The 19,569-nt window shown below is 33.0% G+C and overlaps 1 protein-coding gene across 1 annotated transcript; it reads right to left on the bottom strand.

Annotated features, from left to right (window-relative positions):
- Positions 1 to 308: 308 nt before the first annotated feature.
- LOC119082043 (transcription factor SPT20 homolog) lies at positions 309 to 17,604 on the bottom strand. Its single transcript, XM_037191373.1, has 3 exons — positions 16,983 to 17,604; positions 2,571 to 2,952; positions 309 to 2,478 (listed from the first exon to the last, which is right to left on the bottom strand). The coding sequence occupies exons 1-3, from the start codon at positions 16,998 to 17,000 to the stop codon at positions 1,085 to 1,087; spliced, it is 1,794 nt and encodes a 597-aa protein (XP_037047268.1). The 5' UTR covers positions 17,001 to 17,604; the 3' UTR covers positions 309 to 1,084.
- Positions 17,605 to 19,569: the final 1,965 nt, after the last annotated feature.

The following is a 19,569-nucleotide window of genomic DNA, read 5'->3' as shown; positions in this document are numbered from 1 at the left end:
TAAATTCGATATTAACAGACGAGGTTTTTGTAACGGACCTCAAATGAAAATTCCGAAAATGTGAGTACAATTTTCGAAATAATTTTTCTTTTTGCCGTATACTTCTATGACTTGGGGGTCACGGTCTCTCCCTCTCTGTCGTCTGTGCAAATTCAACCATAAAAGTTAGTTATATCGCCAGCAAAAATATTTTTCATGCCTTGGGCAAAAATTACGGAATTTTTCTCGTAATTTGGGCCCTCGGCATGAAAAGTTGTATACGCATCTGTTGTGGACGGTTTATTTTAGGCACTTTCGCTTGTCGCCCTCACTTCGTTCGGGCTACAACTCGCGAAATTGCCTAAAATATACCGTCCACAACAGATACGTAAATAACTATTTCGTTTCATGCGTTAAATTAACCATCAATCTACGTATGCGTTATATAATGCCACCCATCATGACCATAATAGTATAAATATACATTATATGACCAATGAATATTTTGACAGCTAATTTGACGCATTAAATTTAAATATTGGGCGCGTACGTATATTTCAAATGTGTGTATAAATACATGGTGTGCATATCTCGCCTATAACCGAAATCAAAAGTGTTTTATGTACCCAAAAAATGAAATATAATAATTTTCTATTGAAAATTGCGTGTGTCTAATTAATTGACATAAATTTGCTTCGTTATTTATTATGCCGAAATGACATACGGAGAGTCAACCTCATTGTTCATAAACTAAAACAATTTCTGTTTCATATTTTTCATCTCGTGTATATCATTCCATATACAAAACATTTTTGTTTTTAATTATTTTGACATGAGCTCTTTGATTTTTCTTACATTTTTACACAACTTGATAGGTGACCGAACCAAAAAAAAGAGACGGTTTTTTTCTATGTAAACACAATCACGCAACATTACACCACATTACATTATATTCAGTTCAGCAATGTCTGATACGATACAAAAAAAAACGAGTGTTACAACATTACAGCTCATACCATAGACGATTGACTGTAATTTTCATACCTAAACTAAACACGAACGAGAAACAAATGGTAATATAATTTACACACAAGACACCATTGCTCTAATTAAAGTCGATGTTGTGTCCTCTCAAAAATTCGTCAATTTGCCCGGACGACTGCTGTGGAGCAACGAAATAGAATCCTTGTGGCTGTTGATGTGATTGATATTCCTGTCGGAGTGGTTGCGATTGTAGTTGAAATCTATGGGCGGGAGTTTGTTTAGCCGCTTCTAATCGGTCCTGACGCAATTGCTGTTGTTGCAGTTCCTGTTGCTGGGCGTACAGTTGCTGTGAGCTGAGCACTTGTGTATTCTCGTGTTCTTTTTGGTAGACTTGCTGAGAGAATTGGGGAAATTGGAGTGGCGAACGAGTCGGCTGTGGACTGGGTCGGTGGTAAAGTGGCTGGCCACTTTGTGGCTGGATTTGTTCCAAATTGAACAGCTGATGCTGTTGATTGAATTCTGGTTGGTGGACGTATGGTTGGATGCGATGGTTCAACGAGAAGTCACCATCACTTTGGGGAAGTTGTTGGTATAGTGCAGAGTCATATTGTCCGGTCGATGGATCGAAAACGAGTTGCGATTCGTAAATTGGATTCGATGCATCTGATTGAGATGGTTTGAATACCTTCACTTGTTGTGCTTGGGGTCGAGTAGTTGTTGATTGTACGTTGTGGGCTTGTTGGAATTTTTGGAACTCGTTAGCAAAGTCAATTGGTTTACGACTTGTGGCGTAAGCACTCTTTGTTATCGGTTCAACGGAGAGATGTGATGGTGTAGATGATGGTGAGTATGAAATTGATGCCGGCTTTTGTGTAATGAATTGAACGTTTGGTCGGTACGTTGTTGCTGGTGGTTGTGTCTGAAGACTTTGTTGTGATACTCGATACGTTGGTCGTGGAGTAATACTTACTGGGTGTGTTTCTTTGGTGGGTGAATTGTATGCTGGAGTAGGAGTGGTATTTGCGACCGTAATTCTTGGACGTTGACGAATATTCACTTCAGCTTGGTTTAAGGGATGGACGGATTGAGCAGGTCGTGCACGTTGGAACTGTTGAGGTTGTTGCAAAAGTTGAATAGGCTCTGGCTGCTCATCTTCCTCACTTTGTTCATAGCCAGCACTTGAATATATATTTTGGAAAACGGTTGTTGGAGGAGCATGTGTGGTAGTTTGAACAGGTCTTGCTGATGGTCGTGGAGCTAATGGTTTAACTGGACGACGTGGGTAATTTTGAGGAATATTTTCTGGTTCATTTGATTCTTCCTCCGATCGTTCTGGTTCCTCTTCTGTTTCGTCTGGATGATTGGGATCGCATGGATTTCCAGACACATATGTGAATTCTCTTTTGTTGCCATCAGGGTCGACATAGCCGTATTTGCCTCGAACCACGCAATCCGTACCGCGAGTTTCTTCCTTAAATGATCCATCAGCTGCTTCGTATCCGAATGTAAACGATCCTGAAATTTATTTCATTCGAATTGTTTAATATGTCTTTCAAAGGACGGATTCAATTGTCCGTCGATATGATCACACAGATCTAGAAACCTACCATCATCGTTTACTTTGCTGTAATTTCGAATTGTCTGAACTGGAGGTGGCTTCGATCCTTGATCCTTCAGCCTGGGCGCCTGTGTCGATGATTTAGCTACTGGTCGGTTGTAATCAACTCGTGCTCGGGGTGTTGGAGTTGTTGGCTTTCCATACAATCCATTGTATTCATCGTCCGATGATACTAGTACAACTCGTCCATTATTGTTTCTCGAATCCGATGTGTAGTACTGCAATGCCGGCTGTTGGGTATTCTCTTCGTCGACATATTCTTCTTCCAGATTTTCGTCGGATTCCTGTTGAATTGGTCGTCCTCGGATTCTCAGATGTCTGCTTTGAGCGTCAACGGCAACAATTGCAAGACTGATAACAATCGGAAGTAACTGAAAGACAAAAATTGTAAGAGAAAAAATTAAAAATTGTGAAATATCGTGCGGCTCTCTCTCATCAATAAAAGTGAAACGAATTCGTTCGCAATATTGTGGTTTGTGCTTTTTTATGAATTCCTTACACGTACCGCTCATATTGGACATTTGTTTTTTTTTTTATTGCAACTCGTAGCCATCAAATGGAATGGGAATTTCGATAAGATGTTTCAATGGAATTGCAAGTAAAGTTTGTAAACGAACGATGAGACAAATGATTTTCGTTTAATTACCCAGAAGTGAAATCATTTTCGTAAGTCTTGTACGCAATTTAATGAAAGATTTCTATTTCTATTTGTGTGAAATGTAATAAATCATTTCGATGAAATTATACGGAAAATTATACCAGTTAAACGGACAAATAATTATAGCTCGTCAATATGTCCTAAGACGATTGAGCATTGAAGAAAAAAAAATTATGAAACTACCAAAGCGAACCGAATGCAATAAGCAATTGACGCGACCTTTATTTTATTACAAAATTGTTCTAAAAAAAATCGTAAATTAGCCTCATCGCCTAAATCACTAAACTGTGCGGTGTAGTACCTCATCAACTAAATTTCTTCTTCTCCGGTCATTAATTAAAATTTAAGAAAAAAATAATCTTGCCATTAATTCGAATCTAAGCACACACCATCCATCCATTCATCCATCGACACACATTACATTTATATTTCACGCTGCTAAAAAAATATCTTTAATTATTAAAAACAATTACGCAATTGCTCAATGAAATTTCTTGTAATATTTTGTAAACTTGACCATCATTTTGACCGTTACCATTCATTTATGCTTTAAAACAATTTTTTTTTGAACAATTCATTGTGTATAACCGTTCCATTGCGAACGGTATAAAATAATTCCACGCTACCAGAACTTGCGTATTGTGCATATTTTACATGATTTATACGCAAACAGGTATATTATACCGTGATCTTACACTGACCACGAAGACCACCGGTTGTAAAAATCCAATGAAAGTGACAGGCTTGGAAAATTTATTAGATTTTTTTTCGTAAAAATGGACTCCAACTGGACGCTACGATACACACACACAGACCAGACATGATTATTAATATGAAAATATTATTCAAACGAAGAAAAACAGCGTCTCTTCGTACTGATCGTAGTCCATGCAACAAGTGGATAATATTGGTATATTTAACATGAGTCAAGTTTATGTGTGCTTCGAATTTCAATAAAAAAAATTAAATTTTTTGTAGAAATTTCATGATATTTTTTTTTAACAAGCACAAGAAGTGTGGTTAGTAATTACAGTAAATTTCAATTTCATTTAGAAATTATTTATAATTGATTTATTAAGCGAGGATGTGTTATGAATTAACTATTGGATATGCGAGACTAATAAAATACTTCGAGGAAAGTAATATGTTATGCGATCTCGTATTTACATAGTTAGAAATTGAAATTTTCTTTTTTTCTATTTTGCTTTTATATTGGACGTCAATCGATAAAATGTTACGCATTTTGTGGTATGTTTGTTCATCTATTGGCTTATTGATTTTAACCTGTTACAGACGCCAAGCATATTACCAGTATTATTATCGGGTCTATTACTTCCATCGATCAAAGTATTTTTAATCGGTGAATTCCAAATCTTGTACTTCAGTTTTTTTGACATTTTCTATTTAAAGGACCATATTACTCAGTGCTTGTCATTTTTTTGTCGTCGTTATCGATAACAGATGAATAGCCGTATGTGACAGGTTAAACTTGTAGGAAACTTTTTAATTGTTTTTGGGGTAATTTTGTGCCGAACTTGAGATATTTAAGTTTAAAATGTCGGTGATTCTCGAGGTAGTTTCAATATATGTAAGTGAAAAGGCGCTGAACTACAGACATAACGTTATTACAGCAAAGTCTTTAGGTCTGAATTGTACACATCCTTAGGGACTGTCCATTTTACACTAGCCTCAGGTCCAACACTTGTGGCTTTTCCCAGCGATGAGGATTTGCTATCTTTATATGGAAAGCTCCTTAACGACTTCTTGTTAAGAACCTGTAGGTTCCTAGGACAGAAGGAATAGAGTTTTGGAGACTATAGAGACCTTCACACAACCCGAATTTAATCTAATCCGTGTTGAATTGAGCGTTTAAACGCATGTCTCTTAATGAGAATCTATCAAGGATTATTTTTGGTAGAACATTTTCCCAAATTTTACCTAAATTTTTCCAAATTACAATGAAAATCTACGGAAGAAATTGTGTGAAATATGAATGTTTAGTTTAACTATTTCTGAGCCTTTTATGAACTTAAGATTGCAAGTACATTGCATTCGAAACATTATGAAATATTTGAGAGATACATTGCATTGACTTTGGAACCCCCTTGGTCATATTTCGGTAATTTGAATTCTAGATGTTCATTTCCATTCAAAAAATGGACATCTTCGAAAGGGATGAAAGTATTACACAATGGAAGCTAAATACAATCGATCCTCTTAAACTTCCCCAAATATAATGAATCACACAAGTATTTTGTGTCGTAAAATTAATGCAAATTGAAATGCACTCATTAAATGGTTTCAAACTAAATTGTTAGAAATTACTTTATTATTATCAAATTTTCACTTCAACAATGGTGAGAATAAAAAGTTAGTTTTTTTTCATTTCATTGAATTATGGTAGCTATAAACTGTTGAATACAAAAGATTTATAATTAGTGGCTGTGGACCGCGCCAATTTAATGAAGAGTAAATAAAGTCACAAGTTGAAATGCATAATAATTTTTGCTGGTAGATTATGCAAAAGGGTCAAGGTCATCAATAACTAAGTATGAGTAATTAATGAAGAAACAATGCCTTTGAGTCGCTTTTTTCCTACTGCTCCGTTCCGAATTAACAACGTCAGATCTTTTAATTATTCATTGAGATAATAGGTATGTAGCTAATCGCATTATAAGATCTGCACTGACACGAATAGTTCGTTTGCAAATTTTTATGTATTTTTTGTTTTCGAAATGGTATGGTAACGTCAAGGAATTCTCAGCATCAGTACAAACCTTCTGCATTTTTTTTATTTTTTTTCTTTCGTCCATGATGCATCAATATCTTTTTTTAGAGAGGCACTTAAGGTTATAAATTGTAAAACAATTCATCACTAAATGATTTTCTTCCGACATTACAGATATAATTTGCTAAATGTTCATTTTTTGCAAAGAGATAATTTGTACGTTTCCTTATAAAAATCGTGTAGAAAAAAGCTGATGTGTCAATATTTCAGGTCGTCATTTTTTTTTCTGTAATCAAATAACTTTCAGATAGAAAAAATGCAGTAAGGAAGTTGATAGTTAATGTTGTATTTGCAGACGAGTGAAACATATTTTAGATGAAAAGTTAAATTAACTTAACGGAAAAAAGTTCTGAAACTGAAACTTTGAAAAGGGTCGTATCACCTACTAAATCCAGAAGTTGGTAGAACTTACCAAGATTTGCAAAAAAAAACATTTTCTTTGGCAAATTCCTGTTTAGGTAGCAACAAGTTTACACAAAACTTTGTAACCAAAATTATAGTCATTTTAAAGTTTACAACAGAGGCGGAATTTTTACCTAAAAGCCTGAATTATTACCTGAAAGACAATAATTTCTAAAAAGCCATTCGTTCATTTAAAAAACCATTAATGGAAAATCACTTCTAGCATCGCCCGAATGCTCATTGGGCCAATCCGGGCTTAAGTTCAGACTGATTGCAATGAATAGAAAATGTAATAATGATGGTAAAATGCTGACCAGTCTGATATTAGCCTTTAGTACTTTTAGTTCTAGTACTGGGAATAATAATTCACAACGACAAAATATTTGCCTGAATTTGCTTCGTTTAACTGTTAACCCTATAGATGAATGACTGACAAGCTGGAATTCGGTTATGCTTCAACATAAAATGATTTGTGTCATCACGTTAAATTCCGGTACAGATGTGGACGAGTTTCAAATAGGGATTCACCTATATTGATTACAAATACTTGCAAAGGGAACATTACATTGGTAGCTCGGGATAAGATAAACTCTCGAGGTGAATTTCTCTTCAAACAGCTTTATTTCCATACTGTTACCGTGTCATAATTTTCGTGTTTGGAATGCATAGACAACAAAACGTTGGTGGTGTGAGTTGATAAAGTCATTTTCTATATAGAAACATTCACAGAGCATCAACTGATTCAATCTCTTCGAAAAACGCATTTAAATGTATTCGAACAAGTAGAGGCTGAAGAATCAAATCAAGTCTATTATTGTGCATCTCTTCTTGTGAGAATACATTTTGAAGTGTTTTTGGAAGAAACTGCCACAGTTAATATGCCTTGTAAACGTTTGACCTTATCGATTGTAGTATAGATAAATATCAGCTACGCTACATGTAATCATTTCATTAATTCTCCGATGATGCACAACTATGAGTTTATTTTTCTTAAGCCATACCAATCCAATTACCATAACACACAATAATTTTTTCAACCATTTTCCGACAAAGGAACATTTCCAGTCAACTCTAATCATAAAGTTTCAATCGCATCTCGTTCTCAGTCCTTCCAAAAAAAAATAAAAAAATCCACGTTTGCTAAATCAAATTGTTAATTATCGCTGGTTGCGTTTATATGTTGTATATGTATCTATATATACACATAATAATGATGAATTACCTACACGGTGCACATTATTTTTTGCATTTACAAATTTGATTCTCATCTAATAACACAAATTACGATATAAAACAGCATTAAAATTCAAAAAATGTACACATAGAGTGTTGTTCAGCAATTTATATTATATACATATTCGATTGAGTGTTTGAACTCTGCAAAACAAAAGGTAGATATGCAACGTATATATACATCTATATATGCACAAATGTACCTGAAAATCTCACCGATATGACGATATAATTGCAAACATGTTACATAAAATCTATATGCCTATACTGCCAGCAACTTGTCGGTTGACTTTTGTATGCATTCTTTCCACATAACTCTATGTTGTATGTTTTTAAAGGTTTTACTTTCCGTTTTGCTAAGTAGATCAGTTGTAATGGTTTAAAATTTTAGACAAAAGGTTGAACACATAGAACATTCGGATAGATTTTTAGCCGATTGTTATATATACGTATATACACTACACATTGCTGTGCATCGATTGAAGCGTTGCGATGCTTTCATTTTCTATATTTTCCAGTGGACCATGCGAAGAGTGTAACAGAGCGAAAACTGAGATTTTTTACAATAAAGAAAATTGTTCAAGCGAATTTTCGGTATATGAATTCTTAGACAAATGAAATTGAAAACAGAGAAGGTAACGTAAGATAGATTAAACTATGGCTTCTGGCCTTGTTTGTATTAATTTTCCAGCGAGAATTTATTTTTATTTGATGAAGTTATATAATTAAATTATTTTATACATCAACACATATATTTGCATTAACCTCTGCCTTGCAAAATGCAAAGAAGTTCCCACGTTGTTGCAAATAATATGAAAATAACATACAACTCGCAACACAACATAACACACATTAAGAGATTTTTGCTGTGAATAATTTATCTTTTCTTCTTCTTCGCTTAAATATTATTATATTTTTGATTCAATATTCATTCAATTTTCTGCATAAATAATGGACTCTTTTTTTCGGATAAAATGTGTATAATATACACAATAATTTTTGCATCTTAGAGACTTTAAATTGATTCTTTATAAATTTATGGTCGATTGTCATTGCGGATATTTTATGTGTGTTTTGTGGCTAACCAGCAAGTATCGTTGTCGGTGTAATAAATTCTCTATTTTTGAAGGAGAAGCTAACTGATGATAAAGCGTATAGTAGTGCGGGTGATAACGTCAAAATAGTTGGTGAATTTGTGTAGAAAAACGACCTTTTATCAACGGACGAAAATCTCAGGAAGGGATGTCAATATACTTTTCAACTTTTCGGACATTATCAGCCACACTATCTAGACCAATCCCTATTAATAATTCATTTTTTGTCAGCAGAGTTTCGACCTATGACTCAAAGGTGCGTGTAGAGATTACTTTAGTGCTTAAAAGTTCCTCTGACTCATATCATCGTCTTTCACCTAAATCACCTAAATCGGTAACTGCGTGGCCATTTTTCTTAGCTTTAACTTTTACTTGATTTTATCGTTTTGATTTAGCAGTCCTGCTTGCGAAATGGATCCGTGATCCTAAATTTTTAGTTTTTTTTTCTTTTCTTTTGTCATTTTTTCTCTTATTTCGTCTTTAAATTTTAATATTCTCGCATTGTTTTGCTCGGGTTTATATGTAAATTAAAAGACCGTAAGACCTAATGCATAATCTAACTAACTAACTAATTCCAACAATCTGTCAAAGGACAATTCCAACAAAGACTATTACCTAGCCTAATTATTACCACGGTCAACGAAATGCTAACAGACACAAGTACGCATCATTCTTCAGAGAACATTGTCTTCTGGCTGAATATCTGAACAACATTCAAACCAATGTCAATTCCATTTCATATCTGATAACGAACTCGACGACATTGTTTACATAAATTTCAATGTCTAACTGACGAGTAAAAGCAAACAAGCCAACAATTAATTATTGTTCTTTGTTAGAGCTGAACGAAACACAATTCAATTAATCGTTGCAATTTGTGCATTGGCATTGGATGCAACCGAAAGTTAAGGTAACCGAACATAATGGCTTCGTCTGTGGGTATCGGCCCGATACTATTGGAGTATATCTCGGGGTATAAGTTAACTCTGACTTCCATTATTGAAGTGTCGTAATACCGACGAGATGAGATAAGAACAATATGAGAATTTATGTTTAGCTTCGAATTCTCAAAAGCTTCATGAAATTCGTCAAAATAATTTGAACGTTTAATTTGTAGGTCTTCCCTTCTCAAAAGATCAGCGAAACACTCTTAGTAAACTGAAGTAATTGCTACAGTAGAAATCCTGTAGTCTGTAGCCGGTGTAAGACCCGGTAGCACTTTTTTGTTTAAATTGACAGGGCTTATACGATACTTTTATTATGCTTAAAAACACTAATATAACACCCAAATGAATAAAAATTAATAACACGGTTCGTGTACAGATCAATATTTAAAGCCGTAACAAACAAACATCGAATGTTTCTCCTATACCGTCAAACAATCAATCAAATTAACAAGCTACCACTTCGTAATAAATAGTTATTTGTTTCAGTTAAAATAAAAATAAAAACTCAAAAGAACTATATCCAATCAATCAATCAATCAATCGATCACTCTGCGGTAACACATACTGCATTTAAATCATAAATCATTTCTCGATTTTTTATTTGTGTTTCTTCCCCAGAGTTAATTATTATCAAATTACTGTTTGTTGTCTACGAAATAATTATTTTAATTACGATATCGTGGCAAATCTAGATATTGACGATTCAAAAATGAAAATGAAAATTATTTCGAGAAGCCAAACCCGTTGTTGTTATTCAAACGAAACATTAACTTGTCCACGAAAATTATATATGTAACACAAATAATCTCATTGAAATCCAAAACTATGGATCGTTACAACAATATTGCTCAATTATTCATATATATATAATAATTGTCGCACTCATTCGGTTACAACGTTTAAAACGTAAGACACAAAATAGGATATTGCATCATACGTACAACCATTACCTTTTTGTGCAACTGAAATAATACAGAAATGTGTATCAAATTTCTAATAATACAACAATAATAATACCACTTTCTACATGAAAAGACAACAACAGCAACAACGACAAGCGTTGCTTGTTACCTGAAACCAACCACTTAACCAAAAGGTACATACATATTAAAACAATTTTAAATATTTTTATATCGCTAACGCTAATGGTAACGTAACATAGAAATGACGACTCTCTTCAAGTGCATAGTTAATTATGCGGAAGCTTAGAGTGTCTGAATAATCTCGATCAAAATTTTCAAATTGAAAATTAGCTGCAAGCGAAATTATATTATTCAACAGGCTGTTCAGTCAAATCTAACGACAAAAGGCAAAATATGCCTTAAATAAGGCGACATACAGTTGCAATAAAGTTAAGTTTTGAAAATAGATTTAATTTACGAGGAGATCAGAACTTCGTCATGTCTTTTTTTCTTAGATACTCAGACTCCTTCTTCTTGTGTTTCAATGAAGGGTTGACGACTTCTGCGAAACTCTTAGATAAGGGGGAATACAGCATATATTTCAGAATCGGTATTTCAATGAAATGATATGCTGCCTACACTGTAGAGTCTTTTAAGCCCTAAAAATTGATAAGTGAAACGCAGAGTAATTGTTCTTTCAGCCTTTGTGCGATGTGGCTGAATCAACTGATGTATTTCTGATGCGACTGTGAAATGTGCGAACAATACAATATTGTTTGCACAAATTCTAATTTTCAGTTTCATTTTGAAAAGACTGCGTTTGGCGCCTTGTGCAATAGATTTTTTTTCCCAACTGGTGCATCGCAACCAATTTCCATAAAATTTGAATTTGAATACAAGGATTTCGAAAATCTTTTTTTATTTTTCGGTTCTCTCCAGTACAAAATTTATTAATTTATTCCTACGCACCATTCCCAACGATACTGTATTGCGAGTAAAACATGATTTTGCTAGGAAATTTGCATAGATAAATTAAACTCAAATTCGCATTAAATTGCGAAAAGCTAAAAACTGTCAATTTGATATTATAAATGGATGGATAATAATGGATGTGCAACGGAAAAATGAAGTTGTCTCGTGTGTTCGATTTTATTTTAGTTTTTGGGTTGGTCGCTTTGAAATTAAGACAAATGACTTCAAATTGACATTAAATGTTTCGGTAATAATAATTGTTATGATGATGTAGCTCTTGTAGGATGTTTTCGGTTGCGAAAAGCATTTCGTATATCGTTTATTTACAACGAAAATTTATTTATCAGACTGTTGTTTCATTGGCATGCATGTTACAGTCTTTAATCCTGTCATTTCTTTTTGAGATTTAATCAATTATAACCCCTACCTCGGTTGCATCAAGTTCTTAAAAGCCATGAGCTCTGTCTTGCGTCCTATTGCATAGCTACTGCTACATGCATTTTAAATCTGATGAAATAAATAAATTTATTGTCTGTCCCATGCGAAAGTCGACCATTACATGGCATTTTCTCCCCTGCGAACATGAAGATATTTTTCGTTCATTTTACATGAATTTCTTTGTGTTAATCAACTTTCGAATGAGGCAGACAATAAACCAGAATACATTGGATGATGGTACGTAATTCATAAATACAGAAACAACCTTGTGATAATCGCAAACTGACTCGTCTGTTTTTGAGCAACTTGCTTCAGTTTCTGTGTTTCGACTCTTGTTGAACCTGTTTGCTACACAAGAAACACAATTATGAGGTTGCTTTTATCGCAAAATTGTTACTTTGTAGTTGCAGCATCCGTTGTAATCTACTACTTTACCCAAAAGAGTAACTTAGTCTTAACATCGCTATAGATTAATATTCTTATGACACAGTTTTTCATGCTTTTTAAGATGTCCAACAAAAGTAGAAGTAAGACACAGACTTATTCAATTTAATCCAAAATTGCTCAGTTAGGAATGTAGTAACTACCTTCCAGTGACACTGGAAACAAACACCCCGCCCTCACCATTTGCGTACGGTTCAATATTTTCCCATACGACCTAAAGCAACTAAGAATTTTTATAAAGTATTCCCTTAGACATAAACATTCCGTCATAATAAACCTTTTCCTCAACACAAAATCCATCCATACTCATCGTACTCAAACAATAAAATTAAAAAATAATTTTTCATTCATGCTCCAATGAATGTTTGCACGGAATTCGGAAATAAGATTTGAATCATGCAAATAAAACAAAACGAAAGAAAAAACCATAAAAATCTTGTGATTTGTCTGAAAAATATTACAACATCGTCGTCAAATACATAACAGAATTATTGTTATTACTTTATAAAGAATTAATTTTAATTTATTAGCAAAACAAAATTTTATGCATGCGATGATGTTTATAATATATACGAATCCATAGATGAAATATTGTTCGGTTATAATTTTAAAGAAAAAAAAAATGTTTTTCAAACTCTACACTGGAAAAATTCGAATAAATACACGAACAATGGAGGTACAATGCTAGCATGAATTCGGCCCGCAAACGTTAATAGCCATCGAAGTTTTTATGGTCTAATTTTACCATTTTTTTTTTACATAATCATGATAACATCGGATATGACAATTCATAAATACATTTTCATTCGATAAACAAAATGTTTCGGCTTATTTAAATAATGAATGGCGCGACTTTTGAGATTTATGTGATTGTTATTGTTATAAAGAGACTTTTATTTTCTTCAACCAAAGAATAGCGTGTACCCGGCGTTGAATACGATCCATTCGATCTATTGTAACGACCATTTTCATTGCAATTAATTTGCTTTCGACTTATCCTTAAAAATTAAAAGTACTTGACCTGTTCGTCTGTTAATAGCCACATACGATTTAAGTAAAGAATGAAGCAATAATCTACATATCACCAGCGTCAAAAGTGGAACTAACTTCACGCCGCATATATGCAGCGTTACAATAGTTTCACTTTTTTAGTCTCACTTTCCTTCTACAAGTGCTTTACTTATGTGTTCCTTATTATAACGTTGCATATATGCGGCGTTACAATAGTTCCACTTTTTTCCTTTTACAAACAAAAGTGGACCTAAAAGAGTTGTACTTTTTGTAACGCTGGTAAATGAATGCGTCAACTAATGAAGTAAAAGATTATGTTGCAATGTAAAGTAAAAAAAACAAATGAAATAACAGACTGAAGAATTATAATGGGAAATTGCTTGTTATCTATGGCAGAATGGTTACAGTACGTCCTTCTAAAATGTGAGTTTTCTCATCAGTGATGATCTAGATCCCGTTATCGTTTTTGTATGTTTGTCGACTTAAGAACTAATTGTCTGATTTGACGCTTCGTTAAAAAAAAACCATCGAAAAGTCCGATAAATTTATTACTAACGTTAAATAACATTTCACAGACATTACAAAACATCCTGCTAAATCTGCTCATTTCCACAATGAAAATGTAAAAAATTATGAAGCGAAACCGGGCACTAGCTTTATGGTACACATTTTTTTTTTGTATTAAGTATTATTAAAATGTTTAAATGAACGAACAGCAGAACTCAATTGTTTGGCTTGCATTTTCAAAACGAATCCGTCATATTTTATTTTAATTAAAGTAATAGTTTCATATGGAAAATGTATTCCGGAAGCAAGATGTTAAATTTTCGAACAATATATACACACAGTCCATATATAAATATACAATAAATGTATCTTCTTGCCTTGCAAAAACAAAAAAAAAATTATTATAATAATGAAAAGCAAAAGTTCAAGAAGAAGACGAAGAAAAATTCAATTTATACGAAGAATAAAAAAAAAATGAAACTTACAAACAAGTGAAACTGAAAGTATCTCCGCTGTACGTGTACAGTGTACAAACTTTGGATTTAACAATGATTTTTAGAAGCTCATTGTTTATAAATTTTAGGTTTTTAACCTCAGATTTTTTTTTATTATAAATTTTTACTGATTCCAATTGTTCAATTTTTTTATCCGTCTTCGTCTTCATCGTCTTGGGATGTACTCGAGCAAACATAATATAACAATAGTGAATTCTCACAATAAAATAAACAAAATTGTTATTAATCATAAGAAATAGTTTCGTTTAAATACAAAAAAAAAAACGAACAACTCAACAATCGAATATGAAAGATTTTCTAGATTTAATTTGGTTTTTGTGTTTGATTGACGGATTCGAAAGATTTTTTGTTTGCGATTATTTGAAAATCTACAATTTAACGTTTTTCGTTTCATTGTATTCTGTTTAACTTTGGCTCGTCCATTCACTCACTAGAATATGTATACCATGATCAGAACACATAATTGAAGTCATGCTTTACCTTTACATTAACATTAAAAAAAAAAAAATTGGTAAAATTACTCAGACGCATCAATATTTTATTCGGTCTACACTCGGGTCGCTTTAATGAGTCAATTTGATTTGCCAATTTTATTATTTTCATTTAATTCGATTCGAATAGTGGAAATGTTTCATGAACATGTTTTGTTTACTGTGTATCCTATGCATATATGCTGTTCCGCTTATAAACGAGCTTGTAATTTACTTTTAGAAAACTCTTTAACAAACAAAAAAAAAACTCGAGAGAAATTATCACAAATTGAAATTTTATTTAACAAGCAAGGCATAATACTCACATCGAATTTTAAATTTGGCAAAATCGTACACATTTTTCTCTTGAAATATTGTAACAATATATTCATTGCATGTCTTTTCTCTGCTTGCCGATTCTCCCTGCATTGCTTATGCCAATGAACTCATGTGAAACTCTTCCAATTAGTTACACTTTTCATTTTCATATCTTTAATTATTTATACAATGCTTATATACCTTGTGTGTCCCTTAAAGTACTAGTACTAGATATAGTGCGTCGAATGCCTAAACTTATGTCCTATGTGACTGGCATTTCTCATTTCTCATAAAGGTTAGACACCAGGCCATAACCTGAGTAAGAAAATCCTAATATTGACAACATTATCACATTCTATGCATATCACCTTTTCCAGTAGATCTAGTTAGAACATTCGACCCTTCGAACGTTTATTTCACTTTTATGATTGGTCAATAACATCTATATAACGTGTGTATACCAGGATTAAGATTTCAACTTTAGAGGTGGAGTGGGCAACTAAGTCAAACATTTAAATTGTAAAGGAACTCATTATCACGATGTCAGGACCTGATTGGGAAGGCTATTAACGTGTTCACGTCAAAAAATAAGCGAAAAATAAGAGTGTGAAAGGTTAATGAGCAATCTGCCACCTTTGCGTAACATGCGTGTGAATAATAAACGAAAGTAAAATGACGTTCCAAGAGAACCGGTGCAGATTTTGCAATGAAATGAATTGTTTAAAAAGTAAATTAAATCTGAACTGGTAAAATTTAAGATGTTGTGGTTGCATACTAGTCGTTGGTGCAGGTAAACAGGTAAAATTTCTGGAGTTTTTAGGCACTGGCGGTTTTCATGTAAAAACGGACATTTACTTTTAATAACTGGCAATTTTTCTGAGTCAATTTTTGTTTTTCTTCTTCTGTACCGTTTATGTCGACCACAGTCTGAATTTATGTCGATTTAGTCTTAGCCATTCATGCGAGACTAAGAAAATATTTCATGCATTTTCGTACTTTTGATGCAATCATTGAAAAATGAATATTTAAGTTTTTGTTCAGCCAGTTGCCTTTCTTTTCCTAGTTATCATTTTCTGTTTTCCTATGCAGTTTTTAATTTATAACCAACTCAAGTTATTCAAAATCTAATTATAGTTGCCTGATTCTATAAATTTGATTGCATGATAAATGAATTGGATTATGAATATCTTATTGCGTCCGTTCATTGATGATTTGGTGTTATGAATCGAAATGAATTAATCCAGAAACATTTGGATTCAGGAAACCAGCACATAATGATTGGTTGCAATTCAACTTTTATGATATGCGATTAAGACATTAAGTCAGTTACACTGAATAGTACCCTTTAAAGAAAATTATAATCCAAGAGTCTATTATTACGCGATGCATTAACATAAATCATAGTTCAATAGATTATTGCCTGATACATAAATCCGAAAAAATAATTACAACCTTAACCGATCTCTGTACTCAATAAAAAGAGATATATATGCATAAAAATGTGGGTAAAGCAACGATTTACCAGTAAGTGAATTTAATTTAATCTTTTGAATTTTAAATTGTGTGGTCTTGCACGAGAAATAAAATTTTTAAGAAAGAAAAAAAAATAATCTTAAGATTTGATGAATAGACTAAATAAAATCCTTGAACATTATTTTGAGATTACAAAACAAAAATCATATTTTTTATGGATATAACCTACCGTTGTTCTCCACCGCATAATTATTGTTTTTTTGATTCAAATACGCTTGGTCACAACGAATAGAAGATTGTAATCCAATAAAATGTATCCAGCTGATTTGCACTCTAGCGATGTCCAATCGAAAATTCACTAGATAAAAATCACTTCTCTATTATGTTGCACAGAACACACAAAAATTATATGAATTCTTTTTGGCTTTTGTTTTTTTTTCTGTTTTAATTAAAATTTGCTTTCAACGAGTCTGCGAGTCGTGTGTAGTGCAGTACCTTACTTACAATCAAAGTTATTGAATTTTTATTGTTATTCTATTCCAACTTTAATCCTCTTCTCGATATATACACCAAAGTCGTTCACCAATTCACTTGAATTTAATTTGAAAACTCGAATTAATTGAAGAAAACCGATATTATAAAATGCGATATTACAGGCACAACCATACACGATTTGTTGGTAAAGAAAAAAAAAATTGAAAAAAAAAATTAAATTAAATTATTTTAAGTCAATACAATTACACGTTCTTTTGCAAAATAACTTGTATGACCTATCTGCAGTTGGTTTTATAACATTTTCTTTGATTTTAACGTTTGAAAGAAAGATCGCGACGGTATATACGAATCGACACAGTGGGCATAATGTGTTTGCTTGGAGTTATACCACATGGATTGGTTTTTTTTTCACGTGAAACGGGTAGGGGGAGTCTGCACCAGTAAACAGGGTTATATTAATTCATATAACTTTACATATTTTGCGTCTGTATGTTTGTATGGTTGGAGTGATTGCTTTCCGTTAAACATTTCAAATGAAATGAAAATTTATTTAATATATTGGAAAAAAAGAAGAAATGAAATTGTTTAGATACACACACACACCATGTGAATATGAAATTCAATTGACACAGTGCCAAATTCATCCGTTTGAAGCAACTTGTTATTGCAATCGGTTAGATTACTGGAAATTATTTCGAAAATTGACAATACGAAATCTTGTTGGAAAAAACAATTTCGTTGTTTTTCATTAAATAATTTATGAGTAACACATCGTTGAAACAGTTTCGAAGAGCTGCAAGTGATATATTGGCGAAATGTAGGGTACAGTCGGCTTTAAATCACTTCTACGGACTTTCAACGATAATTGAAGTTCACTATAAACATGTTACCTACCTACATAAATGACATGGTACAGAGTGATTAGTTTTTCGAATTTTTGAAAACAGGATACGTAACAATGCTGACATGCTGAGTCGATATAACCTTAGACTAATCGGTGATCGGATGTTGTAAAGCCTGTTAAGTTGTTGGTCCCAAATAACGAATACCGCGTTCTTATGAGGCGGCTTGTTCGCTGATTCCCATTCTATTTTGCCTTCTGTTCTAGGTACTTCAACAGATTGGAACAATAGTAGTTTACAATGGATGCTGCAAAAGTAATTGATTAGATGAGGTAACAGTTTTGTAATAAAAACAGAATCAAAAGTGTGTTTTTCGAGCAATAAGTCTCGCTAACTGTCTTCTACCTCTCGTTCGGCGGCACATGCTATTCGCAGTTGACTGCCAATAGTCAATATTGATACTATTCGCAGTCAACTGCGAATAGTCAATATTATTGCTATTCGCAGACTAATTGTGCCTTCACATTGATGAGAAATAATTTTGCGCAGCGCACTTTGTAAAGTTGCAGTTTGTAAAAGGGAGCGACCGTCTGTAATGTTACAGTTTATACAAGGGAGTATCACTTTGTAATGTCACAGTTTGTAAAAGGTATCAACACTCTGTAATTTTACAGTTTGTAAAATGGATATACACTATGTAATGTTACCGTCAAAGCTTTCGAAAGGAGTCAACACTCTATAATGTTTCAGTTTGTAAAATATATCAACAGTCTGAAATTTCACAGTTTGTAAAATGGATATACACTCTGTAATTCTACCGTTTGTTATAGGTAGCAACGCTTTGTTGTGTCACAATTTGTAAAAGGGATCAACACTCTGTGTTGCAGTTTATAAAGTGGAACGACAGTCTCTAATGCCACAGTTTGTAAAAGAGAGCGACAATCTGTAATGTTACCGTTTGTTATAGGGAGCAGCACTTTGTAATGTCACAGTTTGTCAAAGGGATCAACAATCAGTAATAATACAATTCGTAAAAGGAATGATCAATCCCTAGTTTTACAGTTTGTACATGTGACCAACAGTCTCCAAAGCTTATACAATGGATAATCAGTTTCTTTCGTTGCATTTTGCAATATACTTTACAAATTATCGAACGATTCTAATTTTTTCACTGAACGAATTTTCTTTGTTTTAATAAAAGTAACAAATCAACAATCGTCCCAACTTGCTCTACTTTTATTTTAAAAGATATTTTTAGTTATTTACAATTTTTCAAATAAGCATTAATATTGACTATTCGCAGTTGACTGCAAATAGCATTAATGCTGACTATTCGCAGATGACTGCGAAAAGTCACTTCGTTTTTAAAATGGTCTACTGAGCTCCAAATTATCTAACCCTAATTAAATGATCCGGTAGAATCAATTTTACTGTCGCCAAGAGTGTCTGACGGTTTTTAACTTGTACAAGTTCAGTTGA

Source organism: Bradysia coprophila, chromosome X, assembly GCF_014529535.1.
Source record: "Bradysia coprophila strain Holo2 chromosome X, BU_Bcop_v1, whole genome shotgun sequence".
Lineage (NCBI taxonomy): Eukaryota > Metazoa > Arthropoda > Insecta > Diptera > Sciaridae > Bradysia > Bradysia coprophila.
The sequence above is the reverse complement of the archived record's forward strand: the minus strand, read 5'-3'. Positions and strand labels throughout refer to the sequence as shown.